This window comes from Acanthochromis polyacanthus, chromosome 9, assembly GCF_021347895.1.
Source record: "Acanthochromis polyacanthus isolate Apoly-LR-REF ecotype Palm Island chromosome 9, KAUST_Apoly_ChrSc, whole genome shotgun sequence".
Classification (NCBI taxonomy): domain Eukaryota; kingdom Metazoa; phylum Chordata; class Actinopteri; family Pomacentridae; genus Acanthochromis; species Acanthochromis polyacanthus.
This window is the reverse complement of record NC_067121.1, coordinates 9724857-9751984: the sequence shown is the minus strand read 5'-3', so window position 1 is coordinate 9751984 and position 27128 is coordinate 9724857. Positions and strand designations below refer to the sequence as shown.

The window sequence follows — 27128 nt, the reverse complement described above, 5'->3', positions numbered from 1 at the left end:
GCACCTGTCGTTCTCACCGAGGCTTCTCCACCCAATTTTAACTTTTTATTTTCAACTAGGGGGTGCAAAAGAGGGGGCGGTACTGCTTCAATTACAAAAAACAACATGCAAATGAACGAAGTCAATTTTAACAGCTACTCATCATTTGAATACCATGCCTTCGTTTTTAGCAGCCCACCAATCCTCTGTATAACTGTCTACCGACCACCCCAGTATTCTACTTCTTTTATTAGTGAATTTTCTGAGCTTTTATCAATTATTCATAGCTCTTTTAACAGAATTTTAATAACTGGTGATTTTAATCTACACGTCGACATTTCCTCAGACATAATGTCTAGAGACTTTTTAAATCTTTTACACTGTCTTGATTTTAAGCAACATGTCATGCAGCCGACCCACAGCAGGGGGCGCACCTTGGACCTCGTTATATCTTATGGTCTGTCCGTTGGTGCGCCCTCTGTTGTGGACCTGGCTGTGTCTGACCACTTCTGTGTGTTTTTTACAATCACCAGTTTTAAACAGCGGGAGGCCTCTGTGAGAACAGTGAGGAAGCGCTACCTAACTTCTGAAGTGGCTGAAAATTTTATTGAGATCTTACAGAGCACTCCTGCCGAAATTTTACCAGCACCCTGCGATTCTTTCACCGAAAATTTGAACTATAAAATAAGGTCAATACTAGACTCAGTGGCTCCACTTTTTATCAAAACAATTAAAACAAGACCCATACCTCCGTGGAGAACTGAGGACATTAAAAAAACTTAAAAGGGAATGCAGGAGTGCTGAAAGGAGATGGAGGAAATCAAAGTTGACAGTTCACTATGAAATACTACGTCAACACCTCAAAATTTACAATAACACGGTCAAACAAGCAAGAATTTCCCACTTTCAAAACCTAATCCATGACCATAAAAATAATCCTAAAGTTTTATTCTCCACTATTGATGTTTTAATAAACAAAAACTTTAAAAGATCCTCCAAGACACCAGATAACGCCCTTTGTGAGGATTTTGCAGACCACTTCAGAAGAAAAATCAATGACATAAGATCCAGTCTTTTATCCCAACAGCTTTTAACACCTGGATCATTGCTTGTACCTGAGGAAACCCTGGAGAGTTTTACCCTGGTTGATGCGAAGACACTTGGTCGAGTTTTCTCCCAGGTAAAGCCCACGACCTGCCTTTTAGACCCAATTCCCACCGTTTTTTAAAACACTCTATGGATCCTTTGAGGAACAGCTGCTGTATTTGGTCAATTGCTCTCTTCAGACGGGTGTCTTCCCCGCCTCCTTTAAAACAGCGGTGGTGAAGCCCCTTCTGAAGAAGAGTGATCTAGATCCCAATGTTTTAAATAACTACCGGCCTGTATCCAACCTACCATTTTTAAGTAAAATTTTAGAAAAACTTGTTCTTAATCAAATGAATGAATTTTTAAACTCGAAACATATTTTAGAGACTCATCAGTCTGGCTTTAGGAGGAACCACAGTACAGAGACAGCACTTTTAAAGATTTTAAATGACATCAGGTGTAATTTAGATAACCATAAACTCACAGTCTTGGTTCTGCTAGATCTAACCGCCGCCTTTGATACAGTAGACCATCACATTTTATTAAATAGACTGAGGAACCTGGTCGGCCTCTCTGGTACTGTTTTTAACTGGTTCACGTCCTACCTCACTGACCGAAGTTTCTTTGTAAGTATGGATACATGTTCCTCAGGAACCCATAAGATAAAGTGTGGGGTTCCCCAAGGGTCAATTTTAGGTCCAACTCTTTTTAATCTTTACATGCTGCCCCTTGGGGACGTCATCAGGAGGCATGGTGTCAGCTTCCACAGTTATGCTGATGATACGCAACTGTACATCGCCGTGTCTCCTGATGACACAGGGCCAATTGATGCCCTTTTTCACTGTATTTTAGACATCAACTCATGGATGGCAGCAAACTTCCTGCAGCTCAACCGGGACAAAACAGAGGTTTTAGTTATTGGTCCTGAAGGCCAGAGAGAGAAAATTTTACCAAAGTTACAGGATTTTAAACCCTCAAAATCAGTAAAAAATCTGGGCGTGATTTTTGACTCTGAGCTCACTTTTATTCCACACATCAAAAACATAACAAAGATAGGTTTTTACCATCTCAAGAACATAGCCAGAGTCCGCCCGTTCCTCTCTCAGGCCAGTACGGAGGTGCTGATGCATGCTTTTATTTCCTGTCGTTTAGATTACTGTAATGCCCTGCTCTCTGGTCTTCCTAAAAAGAGAATGCATAACTTACAATTATTGCAAAATTCAGCTGCACGAGTACTGTTGAGGACCAGAGGGCGGGAGCATATTACACCTATTTTAAAATCGCTGCATTGGCTCCCCGTGCGCTTCAGGATCGATTTTAAGGTTATTTTATTAGTTTATAAGTGTCTTAACGGTCTTGGGCCTTCTTATTTGTCTACACTACTTTTATTTTATCAACCCTCGCGGCCCCTGAGGTCCTCTGGTGCTGGCTTTTTAACGATACCACAAGTTAGAACTAGAACACACGGGGAGGCGGCATTCAGTTATTATGGCCCCCGATTGTGGAACACCCTCCCAGAGAACCTCAGGGCCGCAGAGAATGTTGATGTTTTTAAAAAGAGGCTCAAGACCCATCTTTTTAATCAGGCTTTTAACTGACTCATTTTAATTCTTTATAATTTCTTAAGCTGACTTTTATTCTTACAATTTTTATTATTATTTTATGTATACATTTTTACTTATACATTCTTTTCTCTTATCTCAGTCTTAGCTTTCATATCTTTTATTTATTTATTGATGTATTTATTTTTTACTATTTTTTATTTTTATTTATTTATTTGTTTTACTATTTTAGTCCCTCGTTTCTCCAGTGTTTCCTCCTGGGGGCCTACCACACCTGGAGTTGATTCTGGTCCACTGATGGGGGTGCTGGCCCGTGGATGGCCCTGGCCCAGGTGGCTGGAGAGTTTTACACCTTCGTGTGGAGCCTCTTGTCTGCCTGGGCTGGGGTGGTCCTTGTGTCGGCGCCCCTGCAGTCATGGTCCATGACTCCACTCGGTGCGTGTGGCCCCCAAAGGTAGCTTCTTCCTCACTTTGGATTTCGGTGCCCAGCCACGTCTCCTCTATATCTCCTTACTGACAGATGGTGTATGTGGGTGTGTGTATGTCAGTATGTTTGTGTGTGTGGGTCTGTATATCTGTTCGTATGTCTACGTATGTGTGTGAATGTATATGTGATTGTGTATCTGTGTGTATATTTGTTGGGGGGTGGAAGGTTTCGGGTTTTTCACAGTGTTTTGTATTGTGTTGTTTTTGTTTTTATCCTCTGTGAGGCACTTTGTGTTACTCTATTGTATGAAAAGTGCCATATAAATAAAGTTGATTTGATTTGATTTGATTCCACCTCATTCCCACCACTGAAGGGCCCTCGAGCTGCTCCACTGGAGCCGCTCAGTGGCTCAAGAGGTCGGACTGAAACTCCCAGAGGTGGATGTATGAAACTGTCAGTGTGGTCTGCAAAAGGGAGTTTGGCAGTCAGTGAAACTTCCATGAAAGAAGCAAAAGGAAAAATGAGCAGCTTCAACCACTGATTGTTCGACTTGTCTGAAGAAATGACAAACAATAAGGCAGAAAAAAGGTTAAAATCATCTGTTTATTGTGGTGTAAGTCCTTCTTGTGTTGCCAAAACAGCAGTGATCCACTGGGGCATCGACACCAGACCTCTGAGGGTGTCCTGTGGTGTCTGGCAGTGGATCCTTTGGGTTCTCTGTTGATCTGACTTGTTCTGTCGTATTTTATCAGCTGAATTGGGATCTAGTGAAGTGAATGCCAGATCGATGCTCTGGGCTCTGTTTTTTTGTTAACTGTTCCTGAGCAGTTGTTGTGGCACATTGTTGGTCACAAATGTAGTCAGCCTGCAGATTTGTTGAAATATAATGTAAAAAAAATTTATATGTGAAATAAAAACTGTTGAAATCTGGTGGCAAGGGTGACAAAAATATATATGTAAAAAATAAAATAAAATACAGGTTAAGTATGTGGACATTATGTGTAATTTTACCCTTGCTGTTGTTACTGTTGTTTGTGTTGTCATTTTACAGTCAACGTGTAAATTATTGCTTTTTTCCTGTGATTTTACTAGATGTTTCCTGTAATTTACTGAAAAAATGAAAATCTGTAAAATAACAAAAAAGAATCCCATTTCTGTCATAATTTTTTGTAAATTTAAATACAGTATAAACAGTATAATTTTATGTTTAAATGTGGGTTTTTTTGACCATTTTTTTAAGATTGAAATGTGATTTAACACTTTTCTCACCTGTCATTTCACTAGCATGTTCTGTAATTCAACAAAACAAGGAAAATCTGTAAAATAACAGCTGAATAAGTTATTTATCTTCTTTCAATCCTCATTCCGCAAAATTCCTCAGTCCTCAAAAGTTTGGACACATCTTCTCATTCAATGCTTTTTAATTTATTTGTATTATTTTCTACATTGTAGATTAATACCGAAGATTAACACTTTTTATTTATAACATAATCCCATATGTGTTCTTTTAATAGTTTTGATGTCTTCAGTATTTATCTACAGAGCATTAAACAATTAAATAAAAACCATTGAATGAGAAGGAGTGCCCAAACTTTTGACTGGTAGTGTATCTGTAAAAAAAAAAAATCTTTAATTTGTAATCTGTAACTTAACAAAACTGGGAAATCTGCAAAATAACAGTTAATTATTCAAAAAAAAATACAGTATAAATCTCTCAAAACTCACATCCGCATAAATTCCAGGATTCAAGATTTATCGGCAAAACGATCTATTTACACACACGTGATTCGTCACACTGCCAACCTTCGATAACCTTTACATCCTACTGTGGAAGGCTAAGTCTGGTACTTTGACAGATACTGAATGAGAACAAAACCAGAACAATCTATTGGATTTAAACCAACAATCACCATCAGCTCACCTCTGTTATTTTAGCTGCAGTTTTACTGGCACAGTAAATCTTTGCAACACCAGTTGCTTTCCTCTTATCTTGTTCTCCACAGTCTAATCTTTACCAGTAAAGGTCAGAGCATCTCCACTTCCCTGTTCTGCTGCCACTGGACACGTCTGTTAGTCAAGAGCTTATTAGCTTTGGCCTTTAGCTCTTTAAAGATCAGCCTTGACCCACCATCAGAGCAGCACTGATGCATTTTCACTACTGACTTTCCCTCCTCTGTCTTTTTTGACCGGTTAAAAAGTAAAAGTTCCAGCACAGTGGAGAATATAAAGCTTCTTGTAACCATATAATAACATCAGTTCAACACAAAAGTGAGGATTTGTGAATTGGCATACAAGATTGCCTATGATGTCCTCTGTGATGTAAAGGTTGCTGGCAGTCTTCTTCCTCTCTGAATGCCTTCGTACATGATGCAGGTCATTGCAAGCTGTGTTTGGCTTGAATTCAGCGTGTCGTCTGACAGCAAGTATTTAAGGAAACGTGAGCACCAAATCTGACATGGACACCATCTGGAAAGACAGAACGTGCTGGTTTGGATTTTGTCACAGCGCTGTGAAGTAGGCTGCAAATTCAGATTTCAAAGGTGGTGAATAAATTCTTTTAAAAGCCGTTGCGTTCAGGCGTTTCAGCTCGTCGGCACAGCGGCAGGTTGACAGAATATTGGCTCCGATCTGCTGAAAAAAATAGAGAGATGGCAACGAGTGTGTTTGTGTTTTGTACAGCTTTCTGCGTATGTGTGTTTGTGCAGCTCAGTGGGACTCCGGTCAGCAGCCTCCTCCTTCACAATCCGTCCATCTGGTGTTTGAGCTCTGCGTCGTCGGTTTGGCCTGACACAACATTTTCCACCAGATTGCCTCTCTTTCTTGCATTTTAAAGTGTGTTTATTGTGCAGCGTTATCTGTGCAGGCAGACTTCTGTCAACAAGCCGCACACTTGTGTTTGCAGTGTGAGGAGTGTGTGTGGTTTCAGAGGATATTACATCGACTTGAATTCACTTCCTTACCTTAAACCTAACCTTATTCCACATCGTCAACTGAAAATTTAATGACTTTTATGTCTGTGTACACCTTATACTTAGACCAGGGTGCACACAGTGAATGTTAAAAATCACCAAAGGGAACCCACTGGTTTTAAAATATCACTCCAACATGGATCAGGTTAGTGCTCCTACTGTTAATGTTGCAATACAGTTAGCTCCATCTGTCAGTCAGCGAATCATCCATCCATCCATTATCTATACACCACTTAATCCTAATTAGGGTTGCAGGAAGTCTGGAGTCTATCCCAGCTGACTTAGAGTGGAGACTTGGGACACCCTGGACAGGTCGCCAGCCTTTCACAGGGCTATATATGCAGGCAAGCAATCACACTCACATTCACCCCGATGGTCAATTTAGAGTTACCAATTCACTTCAGCATGTTTTTGGACTGTGGGAGGAAGCAGGAGGGAGAACATGCAAACTCCATACAGAAAGATCCCAGGAAAGTGGGGATGTGAACCGGGGATCTTCTAGCCACTGGGGAGCCCAGTCGAAGAATCAGTGGACCTATAATGTAATTCTAGGATGTTAATGATTAATCAACAATCTATTGCAGATAATACTTCAACGGATTAAAAATGTATTAACTGATAAGGCAGAAGACGAAGGACAAGCATGTCAGAAAACATTTATTGTAGATCAGCTGTTGTGCTTGGTTGACAAGCAGAGAGCATTTTGGGAGTTTAGCTAGTAAAGTGCAACCATGAGAAAGTGTCCTGTGGTGCTGGATGTCACTTATTCAGTGTCACTTATAGTCAGTGGTCAATTAAGGGACCAACTGAAGGATTTGGGAGTAGAGTGATCTGACCCACTTTATGTAGCTTATGAGAAAAATGAGTCCAAAGTTTTGTGTTCTGAAGAATGATCTAAAATTCCACTGTGACACTATATTTGGGTTGTGGGTTAGACCACTTTGCCACTAAAATCTAGACAATAAAATATTACAGAAATTATATAAAACTTACTTTGGATGTTTTGTGGGTTCGATTGGGTGAGACCACTCTGCTTACAAACCCTTCATTTGCACCTCATACTCTCCACTGACACCTTAGAAAGTTACAGTAGAACTCTTTCTTTACCATCCAACCATGGGAAACTGTTCATGGTGCACAACCACAGGAATAGAAAAGAAAACAACGAGCATCATCCTGAGACGATACACTTTTGTCTGCTTTTAGAAAACTATAGATTCAAAACTTCTGTTTCTTCTCTTGATGGTGGCCGCGGCAGACCCACCTTTCATCACTGCTAATGATCCTCCACATAAAGGTTGAATCATTCAGCTGCTGACCGACACACAATTTGATGTCCTTCAGTTTGGAGAAATCACAAAGGCACATCCACCAGTAGCCACAAAAAATGTGAGGTTATACATGACTTGTGTAGTGAGCCAGTATGGGCCTTCATTCTGCCTCCTGTTTGCCAGACGAACAAATTAAAAGTTCTATCTCAGACAAGTGAAATATAGCTAATTATGCCGACTAGCTATGTGCCTCTTACTTTGTACTCCTTAATTCATCCGAGCCTCTTGTTGACAATAATTTGAGTGACAGTGGCTGCAAACCTTCTGATAAAGCTCACTTTTTCCAGGTGATCAATAATTCAGCTCGCACTCGTAGATCCCTTCTGTTATTTTCTGTGGGAAAACATCCCGACCCAGTGACCCAGAGCACAGATCGATACATTGCTCCACAGCTCCTTTATTTATGATATTTAATATGGGAAAGGATAGAAATCTTGAGGGGAACTGTAAAAGTAATCAGTACCTGGCACCATGTCGTCTCATTGATCCGTATGGGAAATGATATCAGCCGGTTGTGGCCTGTATGGATTTTAGGAAACAGTCACAACTACTCCTTTGCACAAAGAACCTTCCAGTATTGTTTACTTTTCTGTTGTGTTTGTTTGTGGCCATATTTTTATGAAACAATTTCACATATATGTAATATATTAACTAAAACAACAACTCTGTTAGATTTAGTTAAATATGCTCACCTATAAACTGTATTGATGTTTCAATCTCAGGGTAATTTTCCGGTTACTGTTTTTGGAGACTGTTTTATGTTGCTTTAGAATATGAGATACTGACTTCACCTTCAAAGTGAGCTGTAAATATGTTTCTGTTTCTTATGGAAATGCCAAAAGGAACACATTCTTGATGGCACTGAGGGTCACAGCAAATTTATTTATTTTTTTAATTCCTCAGAAAAGTTCCCGAAGTGTGATTTATATCTCATTACAGCTTCAGATTGGACTTAAAGATGTTTGCAGTGGTTCGATCAATTTCCATCTTTCTGGTTTCATAACAGAAAAGTGGGATTTCAGTTCAGAATGAAAGGTCAAGCCAATGCAATTCATTTTTTAGTTCCCAACAGAACTTATTTCCTCTCATCCCACCTAGATGGAAATCTAATAAATCATTTCTGTATGCTGTTTTTGTTCCCCCTCTCTCTCTGGAGGAGCCGGAGGTTGGTCTCCTCTCGTCTCAGACAGATATCAGTGGTTGGAGGTCGACTTGGGTGAGCGGACCAAGATCACCGCCGTCGCCACGCAGGGTCGCTACGGCAGCTCTGATTGGCTGACGTCCTACCTGCTGATGTTCAGCGACACTGGACACAACTGGAAGCAGTACAGACAGGAGGACAGCATCGGGGTGAGTCCACACTGTAGTAAATAATAACACAACTATCACAACTAAGGCTGCAGCTGTCGATTACTTTGGAAATCGAGTATTCTGTTGATTATTCTGGCATCAGATTTCACGCCTGGCACGTGTGTTACAGCATCAAAAGTGGAAGTGGGTGCGCTGTGCAACAGAAATAACTGTCCTGGTGGAACACGGGTGGACATCTGTGGTGAATTCTACATATATAGTATAGTACAGGTGTATTTACGTAACTAAAGCTAAAGCCATGGGAACCCTACATGTATTTAGATGATGCAGATATCACACCTAAATATATTTCTATGTTTGGTCCATATGCTGGTCGCGCAGCTGATAACACAAATAAGAAAACTGATCAGTGTATTAGTATTTAGTACAGAGAATATTCAATCAGTAACTTCAGTTTCACTTTGATTTGGTCACAAATTAAAGTGATTTCTTTCCTTATGAGACAATATCAGACCTACATGCACTTCACTACAATATCATGTTTATTATATGAAGTTTGATAGTTTTGTTGTGCAGCTGTCTGTTATTAATAATCAGCCGCATTGATGGGTAAAATAAATACATTAACGCGTATTTAACAGTTTTCTACCAGCATTACTGTCTTACGTAATTTTCAGTCGCAGCTTTTTACCATCATGGATTTTTATAATCCTCGTTGTTCTCCATTAAAACATCCTCCTGACTGAAGCAGCTGAACATGATCGGTTCATTTTATGCAGAAAACAAGTCAAATGATGCACTAAACGTCCGTTCATGTGGACGAGTTTGAATCAGAAAGTCTGAGTTCACAAAGAAAGTTGAAAACCACCTTCATACCTGTTAACTCTGGCTGAGGTTTCAGTTTTTGTCGAAGCGGCTCACACAAACAAAGCCTGACTATGTTCAACTGTCTTCATAGTTCAGCCCTCTGACCTGTTAAATGCCGTAAATACTGGAAAAGCTGCGCTAGATAGAAGCGTCCTGTCAAATTTAAAATCCCCTTATAATTTATTGATTATAGGTCCAGGTTCGTATAGGATGAAGTCTGGATCCAGAATAGTTAGTGACCTGGGGTCTGGTATGTACTGGATTACACGAAGCCTCGATTCAGAGAATTTTGCCTCAAGGTAATTTAGTAATCAAATTGCTCAAATAACTTGAGGAATCGTTTGAGCTCCAATCACAACAGAGGGATTAAGGACATCTCAATGCGCATGTTTTGCTCTTCGACCTCGTATCGACTCTATTTCCCCCTGACGGATCAATCAACATGCTTTGCTGTGTTTGATTCATCTGCAGTGTCGTGCAGTGCTGTGTGGCTCCATCCATCCTGCACAGATAAACTCAGTCATCAGGAATTCATAATGTATGAGGAACGTTGGAGCTCTGCTGACTCGGCAGACGAAACATTTAGCTGCAGGTCACGAACAGTGAAGCTGTCAAGTGCAGCGATTAGTTCATGTTACGTCTGTCACCTTTGTGTCTTTCTTGCTTTTTTTTTTTTTAACTTTTTAAAGAGGGGCTAAACAGAAACAGGAAGAAATATAAGAAATCGATGCAAAGAGTCAGAGCTCAGATCTTCTTACCTAATATAATATATGACATATAAACTATACAAGGAACTTTATTCAAATATACAATAATATAAAAATGAACTGTAGACTGTACACTAGAGGTTAGCTGAGATGTGTTTTTTTTTTTTTTTTTTGCAGCCAAAGTCAATTTGAATCAAGTCAAGTAATAACTGATATTTGGAGCCCATATATATTTACTGTAAGACTGAAAATCCTGATGTCAGAAGACAGAATTCAGACAGGATATTGTTTGGTAACTATACAGATAGAAACAAATGGCATCAGAGTCGAAGCAGTATAGTTTTGAATTTGTTTTACCTGAAATCAGTTTTAATAAAATCCAACAACAATACAGACAACCAACAAAAGTGCTGAAAATGGGTCGACCCCCAATTAAAATGCTGATAAACATTACAACAACCTTAATTTCAGATCTAAATTTCCATTTTTACATCTCCTGACTGCTTGAATGAACAAATGTTTGCCAGCTCAGGTGTATTTGTGGATCACATTCTTATGCAGAAGCAGAAAAGGAAAAAAAAAAAGCTCTGTAGCCTCAAACTTGGTATAAAACTCATGAAAGCTCTTGAATTTATTCACCTGTTGATTTAAATCTGAATACTTTACAGAATTCCACATGAAAGAATGAAAATAACATGTAACTTATTTTACTCACATTCTTTTTTTTATCTCATCCTCACTTTGCTGCTCAGCATAGATTAAACTATTAACCGTTTACTCACTGAGTTGCACTGTGACAATCCAATAGTTACGGTATTGCTCCACTGGTCTTCTCAATGTGCTTCTACACTGTAAATAAAACTGTGAAAATGTGACAAAAAAGATGCCAGAAACAACTTGTTCGAATACTGTTGAAATTGAAACGATCAAATTCACAGCAAAAAACAGTGAAATAATGGTATGTTTAAGTGCTTTAAATACAATAAAACTGTGTAATTGTGTTGTTACACATCGCTGAAATAAACATATTACTATTTACAAAGATGTAGCTTTTACTGTGAACATTCTTTACAGTTTTGGCTTCTTTTATTTCTGTCAACATGTAAATTACCACATTTCTTCTGTGATTAATAAAGATATGTTTTGTAATTTAACAAAACAGGGGAGTAATTATTTTCATCCCCTCATATGCATAATTTTTCTTTCAAACAACTGCAAATATGTGTAAAATAACAATGTTTTTTCACATTTAAATACAGCAAAAATCAACTGTGTAATTCTATTGTTACACACTGTAGAAGAACAAATGCAAAAATGTAGCTTTTCACTGTGAACATTGTGTTTCATTTCTGTCAACATGTAAATTACCATTTTTTTCTGCGATTTTAACAGACATTGTAATTTGACAAAACAGGGAAAACTCTAAAATAACAGTTTAAATAATTATTTGCTATTTTTCAATCCTTAATATAGATATTTTTTCTTTCAAATAACTGCAATATCTGTAAAATAGCAATATTTTTTCCAGATTTAATTCCTGTAAAAATCAATGTCATTGCACACTGAAAAAACAAAAACAAAAAACAAATATTAATTGTAAAATAACGGCATTTTTGCTGATCTAAATAAAATTTAAAAAACAGGGTAATTTTGGAGTTAAATGCTGTAAAAGAAAGAATCATTTGTAAAAAATACAGATTTTTTATGTGATTTCATTATTCACACTTCTTTTAGGTTAACATGTAAAAAATGCTTGTTTTCTGTCATTTTACTGGATATTATCATTAGTTTAGCAAATCTCTGTAAAATAACAGCAAAAAATTACAGTTAAAAAACATGTTCTTTTTTTTTGCTGTGTACTGGAGTGTAATATTCACCAATGGTGCTCTATTTGTGGATCGTTTTGGATCTTTTCTATCACTGATTTCAAGCAACAAGAGGCAGAAACATGGCAACGACATACACCGTGAAGTGAAAAGGCTCAGCTGCTCTGTCGGGCTGATTAATGAAGAAATCGGTCAGATGGACAGCCGAGGCGGTGAGGCGTCACCTCCCACCTCCTCGTAAACACGGCACTTCCCCTCAGCATTTTCTCATTCCACAAGTGTCATTCTGTGCTTGTATTTGTCCCTCTGTAGTGGCGGTACATGCTTCAGCATACGGGCTCAGGAATACTAAGTCTTTTTTGATGCAGAGAGCAGTGATTAATCCTGTCAGCACAGTGAGCCGGTTAAGAATATGTTGACTTCTACCTGCGTTCTCCCACAATGGCTCCAACGCCGGATCAAGCAGTCGACAAACTTGGAAATTTTTCCTTTTCCAGTGTAGACATTTATCCGGGGTTGCTACAGTGCTGCCGAGAGGAGCTTTTGATTAGAGGTTCAGCTCAGGCAATTTCCTCATGTGGAGGGAATCCGGCTAATCTCGGCACTGAAGGTCTTTTCTGAGAGAGCAGAGAAGGACAGGGTGACACGGGAATGGATTTTCTCTCCTGTGCCGTCCCACTCCCACAGAGATACTCCTGTCCCATCCCAGTCCCAGAAGAATGACTAAAGTCCTATCCAGCAGGGGGTTGTTAGTCACTGTTGACTCTTAGGAACTTGTTTAAAACTTCAGACATCGCCGAAACTCTGAGAATTGCTCCGACTTTAGAAACTTTAAAGCTGCTGCTCAAGACTGGCTTCTTTGGCAATTGATTCAAGTTGAGCATGACACTTTGACTTCAAGGTTAAGGGAAACTAGTTGTGTCTTTGATTTAAAAAAAAAAAAAAAAGAAAAAAAAGAATTTATCATCTTTTTATTTGGATTTGTCTTCATGGTTTGCTGTTTGAGTTGTTCGTTCAGCTTTATGGATGAATTTGGCTCTGTCGGTATAAAACTCTAACAATTCAGTGTTGCAACGCTGTCTTTCTGAATTGGTTGTTGGCATTTGAATTTTTGTTGCTACGTCATATACCGGTCAGGTGGCTGCAACCAACTAGCAACCAGACGCCAGAGAATGCATCCATCCATCCATTAGCTTTGTCTTCCAGCCTGCGAGGAAACCAGGCCCAGAACAGAAAGGAGAGATTGAAAAAAATTAGGTTTAAAGTAGTGCTGGGACTTTTAAAAAAACAGCACATTTAATCTCACCTTTCTCAGTTCCCTCATTTCTGGCACACCAGTAACACTGATGCACACACTCCAGCACTTCAAGCCGGCGATTCCATCTCAATGTAAAACATGTTGATGTTAGCACCAGAGCTAACGTTAGCTACGGCAATCTTGGCAAACAGTGTAGCCATCCCACAATAGAACACTTTTCAAGACATTGAAGGTGCTTGAGTTTATAAAAAGTCTTTAAATGTTGAATATAATTACTATAATTGGACTTTGAGTTTGCAGTAATCTATGAATATAGTAGACAGATGAAAAATGCCGCTAAATATAAATGAAACAAACATTTTTATTGTTTAAGTTCACACATATGTCTGTTCATCGATTCAGTCATCAACCAAAATGTATTTGAATTGAAAAACTAAACTAAAGCCTCTAATTCATTCAGTTTTTTTTAATCACGTCCCACCACTAGTTTAAAATAAAGGAAACAGCATATTTATTCAGGAAACTGATCTCTTGTCATTACCGTCGACGGCTTCTAGTCTCGCGTGATGAAAAGGGAAATTACCTTCCAACAGGATTTGTCAGCCTCAGCTGAGAACATCTCTTCACAACTTAAAAGCATGTTGATCTGACGCTCTACTTAATCTCTGCACAGTCCCAGTCACATCTCAAAGTGTTCCTGATCTTCCTGATCCGGGTTCAGAGAGTCTCTCAGAGGAGGAAGTTGATGGCAGAGCTGCTGGATCGGCCTCAACACAGTGGGCTCAAGACCATCGGAGGAAATATGCTGTTTTCCTCTTTCTCTCTGAGGACGTCTTCTTCTTTGTTTCCCTCTCTTCCCTCAGAAGCCTGTGGCTGCTTGGAAATACTGCAATCCATCTTTCCTTTATTGTCTCCTTCTTATCTGTTGTCTCTCGCCTGGAGGGCTGAAGATGAGGAAAGGAGTCCTGCTCTTTTTTGCTTTACCCTGTTTTTCAGACTTACTCTATGGCCTAATTTGTCTTTCTTTTTTCTTATTTGCTTTCTTTAGTGTTTATCCGTGTCTTTCGTCTCACTATTGATACTCTTCATTGTATGTCCACACGTCTTGTCTTGCTTGTTGATACGCTCAACTTTTTACATTTAGAACTCAACTGCATACAGAGAAACTACTCTTAATTGGTTAAGTCTGGAATTCCCCCTAAAATGCTTCTTTTCTCCTGTTCCACCTCCCTGATGACCAAACTGAATCTCAGATAAAACAGTTAAAATTAAATTTAAATCTCTTTTCCTTGGTGTTATTTTTTCATTGTCTCTAGTAGGAACATTTTTTTAATCAATGTAATATTCAAAATAATAATTATTATGCATGGAACGTGTATCCCACAACAACCCTGTTAGCATAACCTTTATAGCTGGTAGATGAAGAAAACAGTGAATCACATGATACGCTACCGCATATTATCTGGATAAGACAAATTATTTTTACTTTTTTCTTTACTGTTTTCCATCAGTCAGTTTGTCCTCTTGGTCAGCGGTAACAGCTAGCTAAATAGCTAGCTTCTACTGCTGAGAAAAAGCTAGCATTAGCATGGATTAGCAACCCTGTTACTGTGATTAGAGTAGGGTTAGCAAACAAAAAATAAAACATGGAATAAAAAAACATCTGCGTTGTCATTGTTGAAAACTGCCATGTCTATTCACCTTATTCAGGAAGCGAGGCAGGGCGGCGCCATTTTTGAGATCGACTTCCGGTTGACCGTCTTCGCACTACAACAACATCGAGTCCTCTCGCTACTGTAGCTACTTTTAACTGTTCTTTTCAGCGATTTTAACATGTTTGGCATCAATTGTGCTGTCCGTGGGTGCCACAACAACTGGGGAAAGATGAAGCTTTCTCTCTCTCAGAATTGTTTAGAGCACGGAAAGGTTAGATCTGAATGCTGCGGACCAGCTCATGGCTATGTAAACACACAGCTTGCATCGGTCACTGTCAGCGCAGCTACAGCGATTCTACCAAAGTTCAGTTTCCACTAAAGACCTACCTATGCCATCAGTGAGGTAAAAAGATACTCTCTGCCATTTTGAAACGTTGTTATGACTGCGGTTTGGTCAGAATCAGTTTTTTGTTGCTCCAGGGAATTAGCATTAGCTTGTGACAGGGCTAATAACACAATAAACCGCAGGAGCTGTTTCAGAAATGACAATAACAACCTCCGTTTGCACAACCACATCATATATATATGAATCAAATAAAGTTTTATTCAAATCAACATACCTTCCATAATATCGCAGCAGCGTGACTGCAGGACCGTCCCAACCCAGCGATACAGGAGCATCCCGTGGTCTCCACCACTCCATCAGCTGTCACCAACACCAACCATGTGTGAGGAGGTACTAGCCTGACTCGGACTGACATTAGCTTTAAGAAACGTATATTCCCGTTCTTGATGTAACAAAACAGCGCCGACTTTACCACTGTGCAAATATTGATAGGCTTCAGTGCTCTTATAATTGCTCATAGCCGAGCGATCAACGCCAAGAGATAACACGAAATAGTTAAAAATATCGCCATACATGACTTGTGGCCACTTTTTCGTGTCATCCTCCCACTCTGTAATAAGTCGCGGATGCGGCAGACTTGATCCATTTCTGTTTTTTAAAGAGGTTTTCGTTTCTTCCCACATCACTCTCTCAGTTGTAAACACCGGCATGATCGAGTTACCGCAAGTGCTACTCAAAACAGGAAGTCCCGCCCGTTGGAAAATGGGCGGAGCTGAATAAGGTGAATTCGGGAGGAGGTCGGGGTTGCTGGTTGGGTGAACAAAGCTAGCAACTTTGACCCTCGAAATTTCTGCTCACTCTCTGTTTGCAAAGAACATACATTTATTGTAGCAGTGAACACACATTTCTGCAGAGGAAAATGATGTCTGCAGTTTTTTATGAACATTTCTGCAAAAAGAAGGTTAGTAAAATGAGATGGTATGATACAAAATAATACAATTTATCCCAAAAGCAATGATTTTGCAGGTTATATCTGAAGTGAATAAGATAAGATAAGATAAGATAAGATAAGATAAGATCACCTTTATTCATCCCAAAGGAAATTCTTTTGCCAGAGTGCAATAAACAAAGGTTAGTGAAATATACACAATTACAGAGAGGTTAGTAATTAAATAGAAATTAGTGGATGCCAAGGAATAGTGTCTACAATAAAATACATAAATAAAATAACATAAGTACAAAATGTAAACTGTAAACTAAATATCAAGAAACAGATAGAAATTAGTTGAATATTTGATTATTTGCCTTCAGAATAAATGTCTTTGTCCAAACCTAAGCGAAAACGTCAAATATTAGGTGATTTCAGTTCCTTAAATATAATAATCTGATGCTTTTAACACATGAAAGTGAACCTTTGAAGTCACTTTGTGAATTTCTTTGGGGAATTATAACTGCCAGCAAAATAATCAACACATTAATCATATAATTCTCAGTCACAGTAATTGAGAAAGCTGAATAGTTTCCTCTGGACACCAACTTCCTCACATTGTGGTGCAATTATTAGTAAAGCAGAAGGTTTAAATGATGAAACATATATTTTTTGTCTTCAAAGTACATTAGGTCATTCCCTAATTCCAAACCTAACTTACTTAATGTTTTTTTTTTGATGTAGTATCTCCACACTGTAAACATTTTTCCTGACAAAACACGATGAACTTTACAAATGTTTGCAAAATTCAGTCTTATTTCCTGTTTTTTCTGCTTTGTATGCAGCTTTTGTCCTGCACTCACACCTCCACAGTCTTTCTCTGACTATAACTAAACATTTTTAATTACATAAACCAAAACTAACCTTGACCATAAAGTTGGCAGATCAGAAAACGATACAATTAATCATTTTAGTAAGCATTTAGAATCCATTAAACAGTGTCATCCTGCTGCAAGAATTTCAGAAATCTGAATCTTTTTCTGCTTAAACACACAGTAAGTTTAGGTTCAACACGAAACTTTTAGGATTCACGTGTATATGAGGCTTCTATAAATGTCAAGGGAATAGGGAATACCGGAGGAATACCAGTTTTTGAATTAATCTCTCAACAAGGTTTTCTTTTTAAATGTTTCAACAGATTGAGAGTTAAAAGTTCTGCGCCCATAAACAACCATAAAATCTTATTTTAACATGAAAAGCAAAATGTGAACTCACAAGGTTGCATTTCAACATTTTTCCATTTTTTTCAGCTGAACGCGAGGTTTCTTTTTATCAAACGATTGGATCCAACTGCACTCGTGATTAGAGAGGAATTAATAAGTTAATTAAGTGTCTGAGCTTTTACTCAGCGGTGGGAGAGCCAGTTAACCTGCATGTCAACTTCAAGGGAGGCATGTAATTAGGATAGATAGCCAGATGGAGGAGATGGAAGGGGAGGAAGAGAGCGATGGGAAGCGATCCATCAGACATCCAGCCCAGAGAAACGGATAATCAATTCCTCCCTCTCACTCCAAATTTTGTAGAAGGATTTTAGAACAAAGCCGAATAGTGACTGTAATTCCATCAAAGAAAAAGTTCTCAAAGCTGGAAAGATATAAAATGTCAATTCATCTTTCATTCCTCATCTTCTCATCTGAAACAGCCTTTTATACCCAGCATGCTCTGCTTCTGCAGCAAGCATATCTGACCATAAAATAAATGAAAGACAACCTAAATGTTCAATATTCACGCACTGAATGGAACTAAAAAAACTAGCTGAGTGTCTACAACAAATTAGATCCAGTGAAGACTAAACATGTAAATCTGCAAACATGGAATAAGTTGGGTCATAACAAAGCAGAAATATATTTGAATCAGTCTTAATAAGAGGAACAGTAAACATGCTGAATCTCCACCTCTGATGCTGATTCTTTACTTTTACTGAAGATTGAAGAGGTCAGAATTCTATTCCTATGGTGCCCTTTTCCCAGCATTTTATTATATCTAATTTCATTTTCATGGAGATGGCTTTCCTTATTTTCGAAGCACCGCCATCCGAAGAGTCTGACTTACGCTTGGGAGCCATAACGACGGGCAAAAGTTTCTAAAACAACAGTACAAACAAAAGAAAGCGAATGTAGCACAATCCAATGTGGCGTACAACCAGCAATGACAAAGCCATTTTCCTCACATAGTGCCGAGTAACGATGTATCTGTCCACCCTGCTCGCCTACTAGTTCCCACGTGAAATTTGTTTTAATGTAGCAAATAAAGTATTTTAGAATGATGGAACAAGACTTTCTTGATAAATTTATGGGAGATGGCGACGTAACCACAAAACGCCGTAGGTTAAGGACGTCGTATACTGAGGACCTCCTGTTGACATTTTGGTGATTCCTTAACGTTTCATTAAAGGGGAACTTTGTTTTTTTTCAACCTGGGGTCTGTTTTCATATGTCATTTCATGCATGTGAGTGATGGAGAAATGAATTTTCGACATAGCTCCAGTATTCAGCCAGGCAGGCAGCTTCGCAGTTCAGCTAGCAAAAAGTATGGGGCAACTTGCACCCCCCCGCGTCAAAGTCCACCCTAATGTGCTTTTTTTCCCACACTGACCGGTTCGGTATGTCGTGGGACACTCCTTGAGACTATCCGAGCCGGTCAGTGTGGGGAAAACAAGCACATTAGGGCGGACTTTGATGCGGGGGGGGGGGCAAGTTGCCCCGTACTTTTCGCTAGCTGAGCTGCTAGCTGAGCTGCTAAGCTGCCTGCCTGGCTAAATACTGGAGCTATGTCGAAAATTCATTTCTCCATCACTCACATGTATGAAATGACAAATGAAAACAGACCCCAAGTTGAAAAAAACCGAAGTTCCCCTTTAAGTGCCATCATGAATTTAAAATGTTACTTAATTTGGGTTTACACCTGAAAAAGTAATAACATTTATGTCACTTTAAGCAATTTTAGCATGCTGACAGAAAAAACTGACACATAAATGTGGCAAGCATGTGGTCAGCTCATTAGCGTTGCCATTGTGAGTAGATTAGCATGTTAGAATTAGCATTAGATCTTGAAAAATGCTTCACATGTTCATCTAAAATTTGACAGACAACATTTTAAATATGCACAGTTTATGATAAAAATAGTAAGTCAAGCTGATCAGCGATGGTCAAGCAGACGGATCCTGATGATTTGAGAAGCTATAAACCAATAAATTAATGTTTATTATGAGATTACTTTGCCAGTAATTCATATTCTCATGTGCCATTGTTTATTTGTGTGTGTTTGTGTATTTTCAGTCTTTTCCAGGTAACACTAATGCAGACAGTGTGGTTCAGAACAAGCTGCAGCAGCCGGCGTTTGCTCGCTTCCTCCGCCTGATTCCTCTGGACTGGAACCCCAACGGGCGGATTGGACTCCGGCTGGAGACCTACGGATGTCCTTACAGTGAGTTCTACTTTCTTTGCATTGATGGGACTCTTTAAATTAATCATGCAGCCAGACAAACAGGCTGGATTTATTCAGTCTGTTTTATTAAAACCCCTCTCCAGGTGTTGATTTAACCCCTAAAAATTCATCTCTGTGCATCGAAGTTCCATATTTAGAAGCTAAAACCTGGATTCCACTGATAGCGGATTGAAATATTTCCCTGGTGATTTCTCCACTCTTTTAATATTGCCCTGTTTTTCTTTCACACAAAGCACATTGTGTTAACAACTCCCTTTGTTTCTTTGAAATGTCTCTGTTTATACGTGTTGGCAGCTTCAGCTGTGCCATCATCACCATGAATTAAACAAATGTGACACTGGGTTTTTACACAAAAGCTTATGGTCAGATTTATTCACATTTGGATGCACAACAAGGTTTTCTTGTCAGTACTGTGGCAAAAAAATAAAAATAAAAAAAATCACAAATGTCCCAGTTTTCTTATTTAAAGCCAGGAATTGATTCTGCTTTCAGAAAACAACAGATATCAAAGCTGTTGGTGCTCTTCTTATTCCTGCCATGAAAACACGCTGCTGCTTTATTTTCTCTGTGTTGTTTCTATTTCCTGGAAGACTCATGTCCTGCTGATTCCTATAAGGATGACTCGGCATGACTTTGGACACATTACATCTTCACTGGATGTCACTTGTGTTCATCTCATTCTTTATCTAACAACTCAGACAACCAGTAAAAGATGAAATTACCAAGTTTGCCCTTTTTCCTGAAAGAAGTATTTGTAGTATTATGTTCTCTCAGCGTTTGATCTCCTTCTGTGTCTTTCCTCTGATTTACGTCCTTCATTAAAAGCACAACATGCTCATGAATATCAAAAAACAGCTCCACGTATTTACATATACAAGCTCAAATACACATATCAAACAGTAAATATTCATGTACAAACATGATTTCAATGTGGAGTGTTTGTGTTCAGGGCTTTAATACACATCTGTCTGTGCAAATTATTTCTGGTTTCTTCTTTCCTCTGGTTGCCAGGATGCGTTTGATATAAAACAAGTGCATTTGTTTTGGTGGCTAATTTCACTTCTGGCCGATAAACATGGACATGCTTCAGAAAGTTTCTTCTGTCAAGTTTTTTTTTATCCTAAACCGAAGTGGTCTTCCTTTTTCCCTTTTTTTATCAGGCAAACTTAAATGTATTTGTGCACCTCTTTGGATTGAAAACATCTTAAACTAATGGTATATTAGACTACAAATAAATGAAAGTTCTTTGAACAAAAATAAGAATTCAAGAGGCATCATGGTGCTTTGGGCTCATGCTAATATTAACAAATCAATTTAAGAGCTGTTGAGATATTTTAGTGTATGCCAAAGTGGTTGACTAATGGATACTCCCGATGTTATGTAAAGCAAAATTTAGGATTATTGGTGCAGAGCCACTATTAAGGCTTTGGTTGATGAAATCAATTTAGCCTAAAACAATCCTTGAACTGTATAAAAAGCGTCAGGTTTTTTAAATGTATTCTGTAGTTTGTCGCGTGTAATCTTTGTCTTCAGTTCATGTTTTAACTTCTTGTACTTTTATATTCTCCAATCAGTTATTGATCATGTTGGTTCACCAAGTGTAACGATGATTTATGATCCAACCAACGCGCCTTAAAACTGTGCTTGCTGTTGTCCGCTCTGCTGGCAGATGGGTTTCGGGGAAACATTTAAAACATGGATTTTGATAAATCACTTGTGGTGGCTTGGAAATATTCAGAAGTTATTTAAGGACACGGCAGATATATTTGTGTACTATATTTATCAGCTGGTGTCACAGCTGTCGGAGACGACTCGTGGTGTTTCTCCCAGAAAACTAATGCAGCATCCACAGCAGAATCGTCTTGGAAAAAACAAATGTAGCACGTTGAAGGGGGCTGGAATATAGCTGCTGGGAGAAAACAGGTTGAAAGATGCACCCGGTGTAACTGTGCGGTGGATAAAAAGTTGTAGATGTTAACATTAAAAGAAGATTTAATGAAGTGAAGTTTAATGACAGAGAAGAATAGAAGGAGAACATCCATTTTTCCTGTCAAAGGTGTTCACACTTCATTAATTAAATCTTTTAAAACAGATCAACATGTGTGGGAGACCCAACAACCCAGTGGTTATTACATTTTTACAGTTTCATTTAGCAGACGCTTTTATCCAATGCGACGTACATCTGAAAGTAGATACAACACAAGCAAGGATCTAGTCAGGAGAAAACAACCTGGATAAGTGCCATAATATGAATTTAGTTTTTAATGTTAATATTTGCTGAGATGGCACAACTATTTGAGCGAGAAAACTTACTGTTGATACTGCTAAATATTTCAAGAACTATAGCCATAGTATAGAAAAAATGAATCCAGCCCGTCGCCCACTACTTTGAGGATTCTCATTTTGAAGCTTTGATTTTGACATTTTACCATCACAGTCTTGATGACATATCCAGTGAAGATGTGGATCTGACAGAGAACTGAGACTGAGGTAACCCTGCCCTGAAACTTGTTGTATTTCATTATTTATTTTACTTTAAATGGGGCAGTAATTTACCAAATGAGCATTGTGCTGTATTGAAGGAGATGTGAAACTAACATTTGAGACCGCAAAGTTACTTGTAATAATAATAATTTTACTGAGGTATCAAATTCAGTGAGAAGTAGGTAATTTTCCTCATATGTCTAACTTCTTTATGCAACAAGAGGAGTCGCCCCCTGTTGGCTGTTAGAAAGAATGCAGCTTTAAGGCAGTTTCTGTTCACTTTTCAGTCACAAAGTCTACAACCATCTTATGTATATAGTCTGTGGCTGTAACAAAAGTTTGAATGACAGTGATAGTAGTTGATTCTGTAAGATATAAACATTTATTGGACTGATACTGTTTATTCCAGTGAAGCCCAGTGTTTTCTAGCAATTTTGAAAGACATGTTATTTTCAGAAATTGCCAAAAGTACATCATTTATCAGAGAAAAACAGTAAAAGACAGCAAAAAATAGTTGGCTCTTCAACTTTAATCAAAATACCTATCGGTAACTATTAGCTCTGTCTGAAAAATTACCTAAATCAAACTGTGGCATTTCACAACCTTGCAGCCAAGCAATTTGTTGTTGAAGAAAAGCGTCATCAGATTACCATTTTATTTTGTAATCTGTGATCAAAACATTGTGTGTGTGTAAATTCTCTGTCATCCAGATAACAGTAGTCAAAAGAGCTGAGCAAGCCTCTTGGATAAGAGGCAGAATGTCTTCAAAAAGCAAAAAGAAAAGTCCATTTGCTGAAACACTTGGGGTCTATGACCACATATCGGCACCACTAATGATATTCCCATCAGTCTCAGCTGTAATTTGGGCTTACTGCTAATTAGCAGATGTTAGAAAGCCAAAATGCTACGCTAAGAGGCTACAGATGGGCCTGCAGCTTTTTGTTTTCTCCCATTTCGATTTCCCCCCTCAATATCCTTACTGGAGCAAAACAGAAAATCCAGATTTACTCAAAGGTTTGCAAATGAACATTCAGTACATTACAGCTAGACCAGCAAATCTTACATGCAGATAAAGTTTGTTAATTTTCATGTTTCCGTCATGAAAGCTGCTGCAGTGATGTGAATATAAGTAAACAAACACCGAGTTAATGTATCTTCCAAATTGCTGTTCTCACTGTAAGCCAGTAACGTTTCTGTTGCCAGATTGTGAGCCAAAAATAATCAACAATATGTTCCAGGGATAATTACAGGGATAGGGCTGATTGTAATTGCATATTAACATAATATTGTAGAACAAAATGTAATCTGGGACTTAATTAGGCTGCTTTATAGTATATAGAGTAGTAAAGTAGACTTAAAGTGACACACAAAGGATGACTCAGTACTTCAGAACTTGAGCCTGCTGCTCTGTAATCAGCAGGAAATACTCTGTACAATGCAATAAGCGTTACTGCAAAGTGGCTGCGTGATTTGGTGTGAGTGCAAGAGACTCGCCAAGTTCATTAAAAAACGTTCACTCAGAGAAATGCTTTATACAGCTGAAAAGGAACTTGATGCTGAGGTCAGCGGCTGCTCTTTTTAAACAATTCAATATTAGCAGTCTATTCTTTACCACGTACTCACCTCAGCTCACCTCGGCCCAAATCTCCAGGAAGCAGCAGAATCTAACGGTGAAATTTCTTCGTAAAAATGGTTTTAAGTGGAATACAGATTCAGCCCCTTATTGTGACATTTCCCCTCGTAGTTTGTCATAACTTCTGCAGCGAACCTCAGTATCATGATAACAGGTAGAATTTCTGTCCAGATGAGAGGGATTATGTTTTTGTTTTAGTAAATGAGCATTATAGTTAAACCCTCACACCATATCTGAGAATCACACCCTACACTGAATTAACATCAATCCGGATACAGTAATTATAGTCGTGCATATGAATAATGAATTCAAGTGAATATTGCAGACAAACGACAATAAATAAAGCTCTGGTTATTTTCTGGTCGAAAAGAATAAAGCTGAGTGAAGCTGAAAATTTCACTCTTAATTCATCACTAAGTCCTGACTTCTCTGCTTTGGTTTCATTTCCAGCCTCTGAAGTCGTGAGCTTCGACGGCGGCAGCAGCGGTCTGGCATTCAGGTTGAGTCCTGTGCTGAGAAAAATGTCCAGAGAAGTCGTCTCTCTAAAGTTTAAAGCCCTGAGGAATTCTGGGACGCTGCTGCAGGCAGAAGGGCGGGACGGACTCGGCCTCAGTCTGGAATTGGAGAGAGGAAAACTGTTTCTGCTGCTCAGACGAGGTACGACACAAACATATCCACTGATAGGAACTGACAACTTCTACTTCATACATAATGGAGTATTACACTAAAAGCTGTTCAAATACTAGTATTATATGCAAAAGTAAAGTGTTCCCTTCTGCAAAAGTGACTTAGTGGATCCAGAACGCTCTCTAACAAGCGTTTTATTCAGAAGGAAACATTTAAAAATGTAACAAAAGTAGAGCTAAAGAGAAGAGAAAAGTGGTTGCACGACAAAGAATAGCAAAGTTTGAAAGAACAAACTTTTTTTGGACATGGTTCTTGTGGAAGATGATGTTTCACAAGAGTCTTTTTAGGCAAGAAAGCTATTATAGCGTCCCTACTTTTGTCAAGAGTGCACAACCTTCAGTTTGTCACCAGGTCCATGTAATTGTAAAGCGAATTTGATGGTAAAATTGAAATTTCGCAAGGAAAGCGTGAATTAGGCATGTTTCCACTTGAAGAGTATAAACTGGAATGTGTTGACAAAAGTTTTGTTGTGCATGACTGAAACAAACACAGCACAAGTAGTCAGAAACAGTTTGCCTACTGTGAGAAATTTCTAAGAAGAAGCAAACTTTGCATATCTATGATAGGAAAAATGTGGAGAAGTTTTCAGGAGTTGTTTTCATTCAGGAATTATTCTTTGATGTCATCTAATATTGGCCATGTTTCATGCTATCCAGAGGCGAATACAACGGATAAAAAAGAAACAGCTGATCAGCAATGTGAGTTAAATGTTTGCTACATTAGAACTCAGTCAGAAAAGGTGTTTCCATATCACATTGTGCACATTCGCCCTTCAAATAAATCAAAAATCACTTCGAGCAAGTGTAAAGTTTTAAGAATTGTGTTGCTTCTTTCTCAAATAGGTAGCAAAAGTTTTTGCAACAGAAGGATTTTTATTGGCACCATCGTCCAGTTTCATTTAACCATCTCAACTCCAAAGCAGGTTTGAAAGGCATGTTATCTTTACCAACAATCTCCAAAATTGCACCATTTGTCAGAGCCAGAAACTGTAAAAACAGAAAGAATTTTGGATGTTTAAGCTTCCCTTGAAGTACTCATGTGTGACTATAATCTTTAAATATTTTTAGTAATTATGTCTTTATCAAAATTGATAATCAAGGGACACATGCAGATTATTTTCTTTTCATAGGTCATACAAAAATCGTCAAAATGTCAAATCTTCCCCTTTTGTCGGGGCTCCAGACTACCCGTTAGCACCGGTGCTAAGTTGTGGTACTGTCTGGAGCCCTGACAGATCTTTTTAGTTGGTCCAACCAGCTTATGATTTGGTCGCCCCACCTCCTTATTTAGGTTCAGCACAGCTGTTAACTCACCAAACATGCTGATGAGCAGCTGTTTTTGAATAACCTACTGATGTTGCATTGCCTTTCAGTGACACAAGACTTGATATTTTTAGTAATTTTTATTGCCATGCACTGTTTTCCATTAGCAGAGTGAGCTTTTCTACAAGCGGAATGCCTTGTATGTGTCAGTATCACAGTTAATCATGTTTATATCATCAAAATTGTGATCAGTGTTAAAATTTGAACCATCATGACTGAATGTGGGGGCTACTTTTTCTTCTTAACAGACTGTTGTGGCTATTCCTGGCCTATATAGCCACTGTGGTGGCTGTACCCTGGTGTCCTGAACCAACACCCATCCAAAAGAAAATGACTTCCAGAGAAAAAATGGTTTGAAAATGAAACACTATTTATTATAACAAAAACTTCCTTGAAACTCCGAAACAAAAATGGCGTAGGATGCTGCGGATCAACTAAGGATAAACTTTGGCAGCCTCCTTGGCTTTTATTCCCATCTTGCAGCCACTAGATGGGGACAGCTTACGAAACAGAAATTAATAAAAGAAAAACAACTATCCTGGCTCCTACAACAGACATAGTCGAGATCTGTCTGTCCTGTGTTTTTAACACCATCAGCTGTAGACGGTTTCGTAATTGGATCACAGTAACAGTGAAATTGACTGTTTCACACGTCAAATAGAGTCATCGTGGAAGAAATAGTACTATTTCCAACCACAGTCACTTCTGCGGTAGCTACCTGTGCGGATGGAAGAGCCACCAGATCACCTGACAGTCATCATTCACTTGCACAATGCAACGACATTAAATTTCAACTCACAAAGTCTCAAAAAAGGTTGCATATGTGACAATTTTGGTCGCAGTCTAGAGCCCTGTCTCGTTCAACAATAGATAGAATGTATAAGAGTGTTTGATTAAGTGCTTCAGCGGATGAACATCTGTCCTGTATCACCCAGCAGATATGCAACACCTACTACTAGCGTATTTCTGATTTCCTGTGAAAAACTGGGCCCAGCAAAGAGACATTTTGTTCTTTTCTGTTGAATCGGTGAGTCACTTCATGGCTGTATCGGTACAGAACATCTTTATAAGGCTGAGGACAATATAAACTCCTTTGAAACAAGCTTAGAATGTTTTTTAGTGGGTAAGGTGGTGGACACGGATGCTGCCAACTCATTGGTTTAAATCTTGGCTCTCACTCTGCTGCTGCATCTCTGTCTAGTTACAGCTGTGATGGATGGTTGCTGCTCACTGTAGCATGTGT

At 38.6% G+C, this 27128-nt stretch overlaps 4 protein-coding genes across 6 annotated transcripts in view; 1 reads left to right on the top strand and 3 right to left on the bottom strand.

The window, feature by feature from the left end:
* LOC127535343 (tripartite motif-containing protein 16-like) overlaps positions 1–27128 on the bottom strand; it is a 599330-nt gene that overhangs the window by 349945 nt on the left and 222257 nt on the right. The window lies entirely within an intron of this gene.
* LOC127535340 (tripartite motif-containing protein 16-like) overlaps positions 1–27128 on the bottom strand; it is a 520629-nt gene that overhangs the window by 349933 nt on the left and 143568 nt on the right. The gene's annotated exons all lie outside the window — the stretch shown is intronic.
* Positions 1–27128, top strand: part of LOC110966083 (contactin-associated protein-like 4) — a 215945-nt gene that overhangs the window by 62985 nt on the left and 125832 nt on the right. Inside the window, exons 3-5 of the mRNA XM_051952984.1 lie at positions 8511–8704; positions 19591–19738; positions 24327–24533. Coding sequence (XP_051808944.1) covers positions 8511–8704; positions 19591–19738; positions 24327–24533 — 549 coding nt within the window. The remainder of the gene's footprint in view (positions 1–8510; positions 8705–19590; positions 19739–24326; positions 24534–27128) is intronic.
* LOC127535337 (tripartite motif-containing protein 16-like) overlaps positions 1–27128 on the bottom strand; it is a 388516-nt gene that overhangs the window by 349798 nt on the left and 11590 nt on the right. The window lies entirely within an intron of this gene.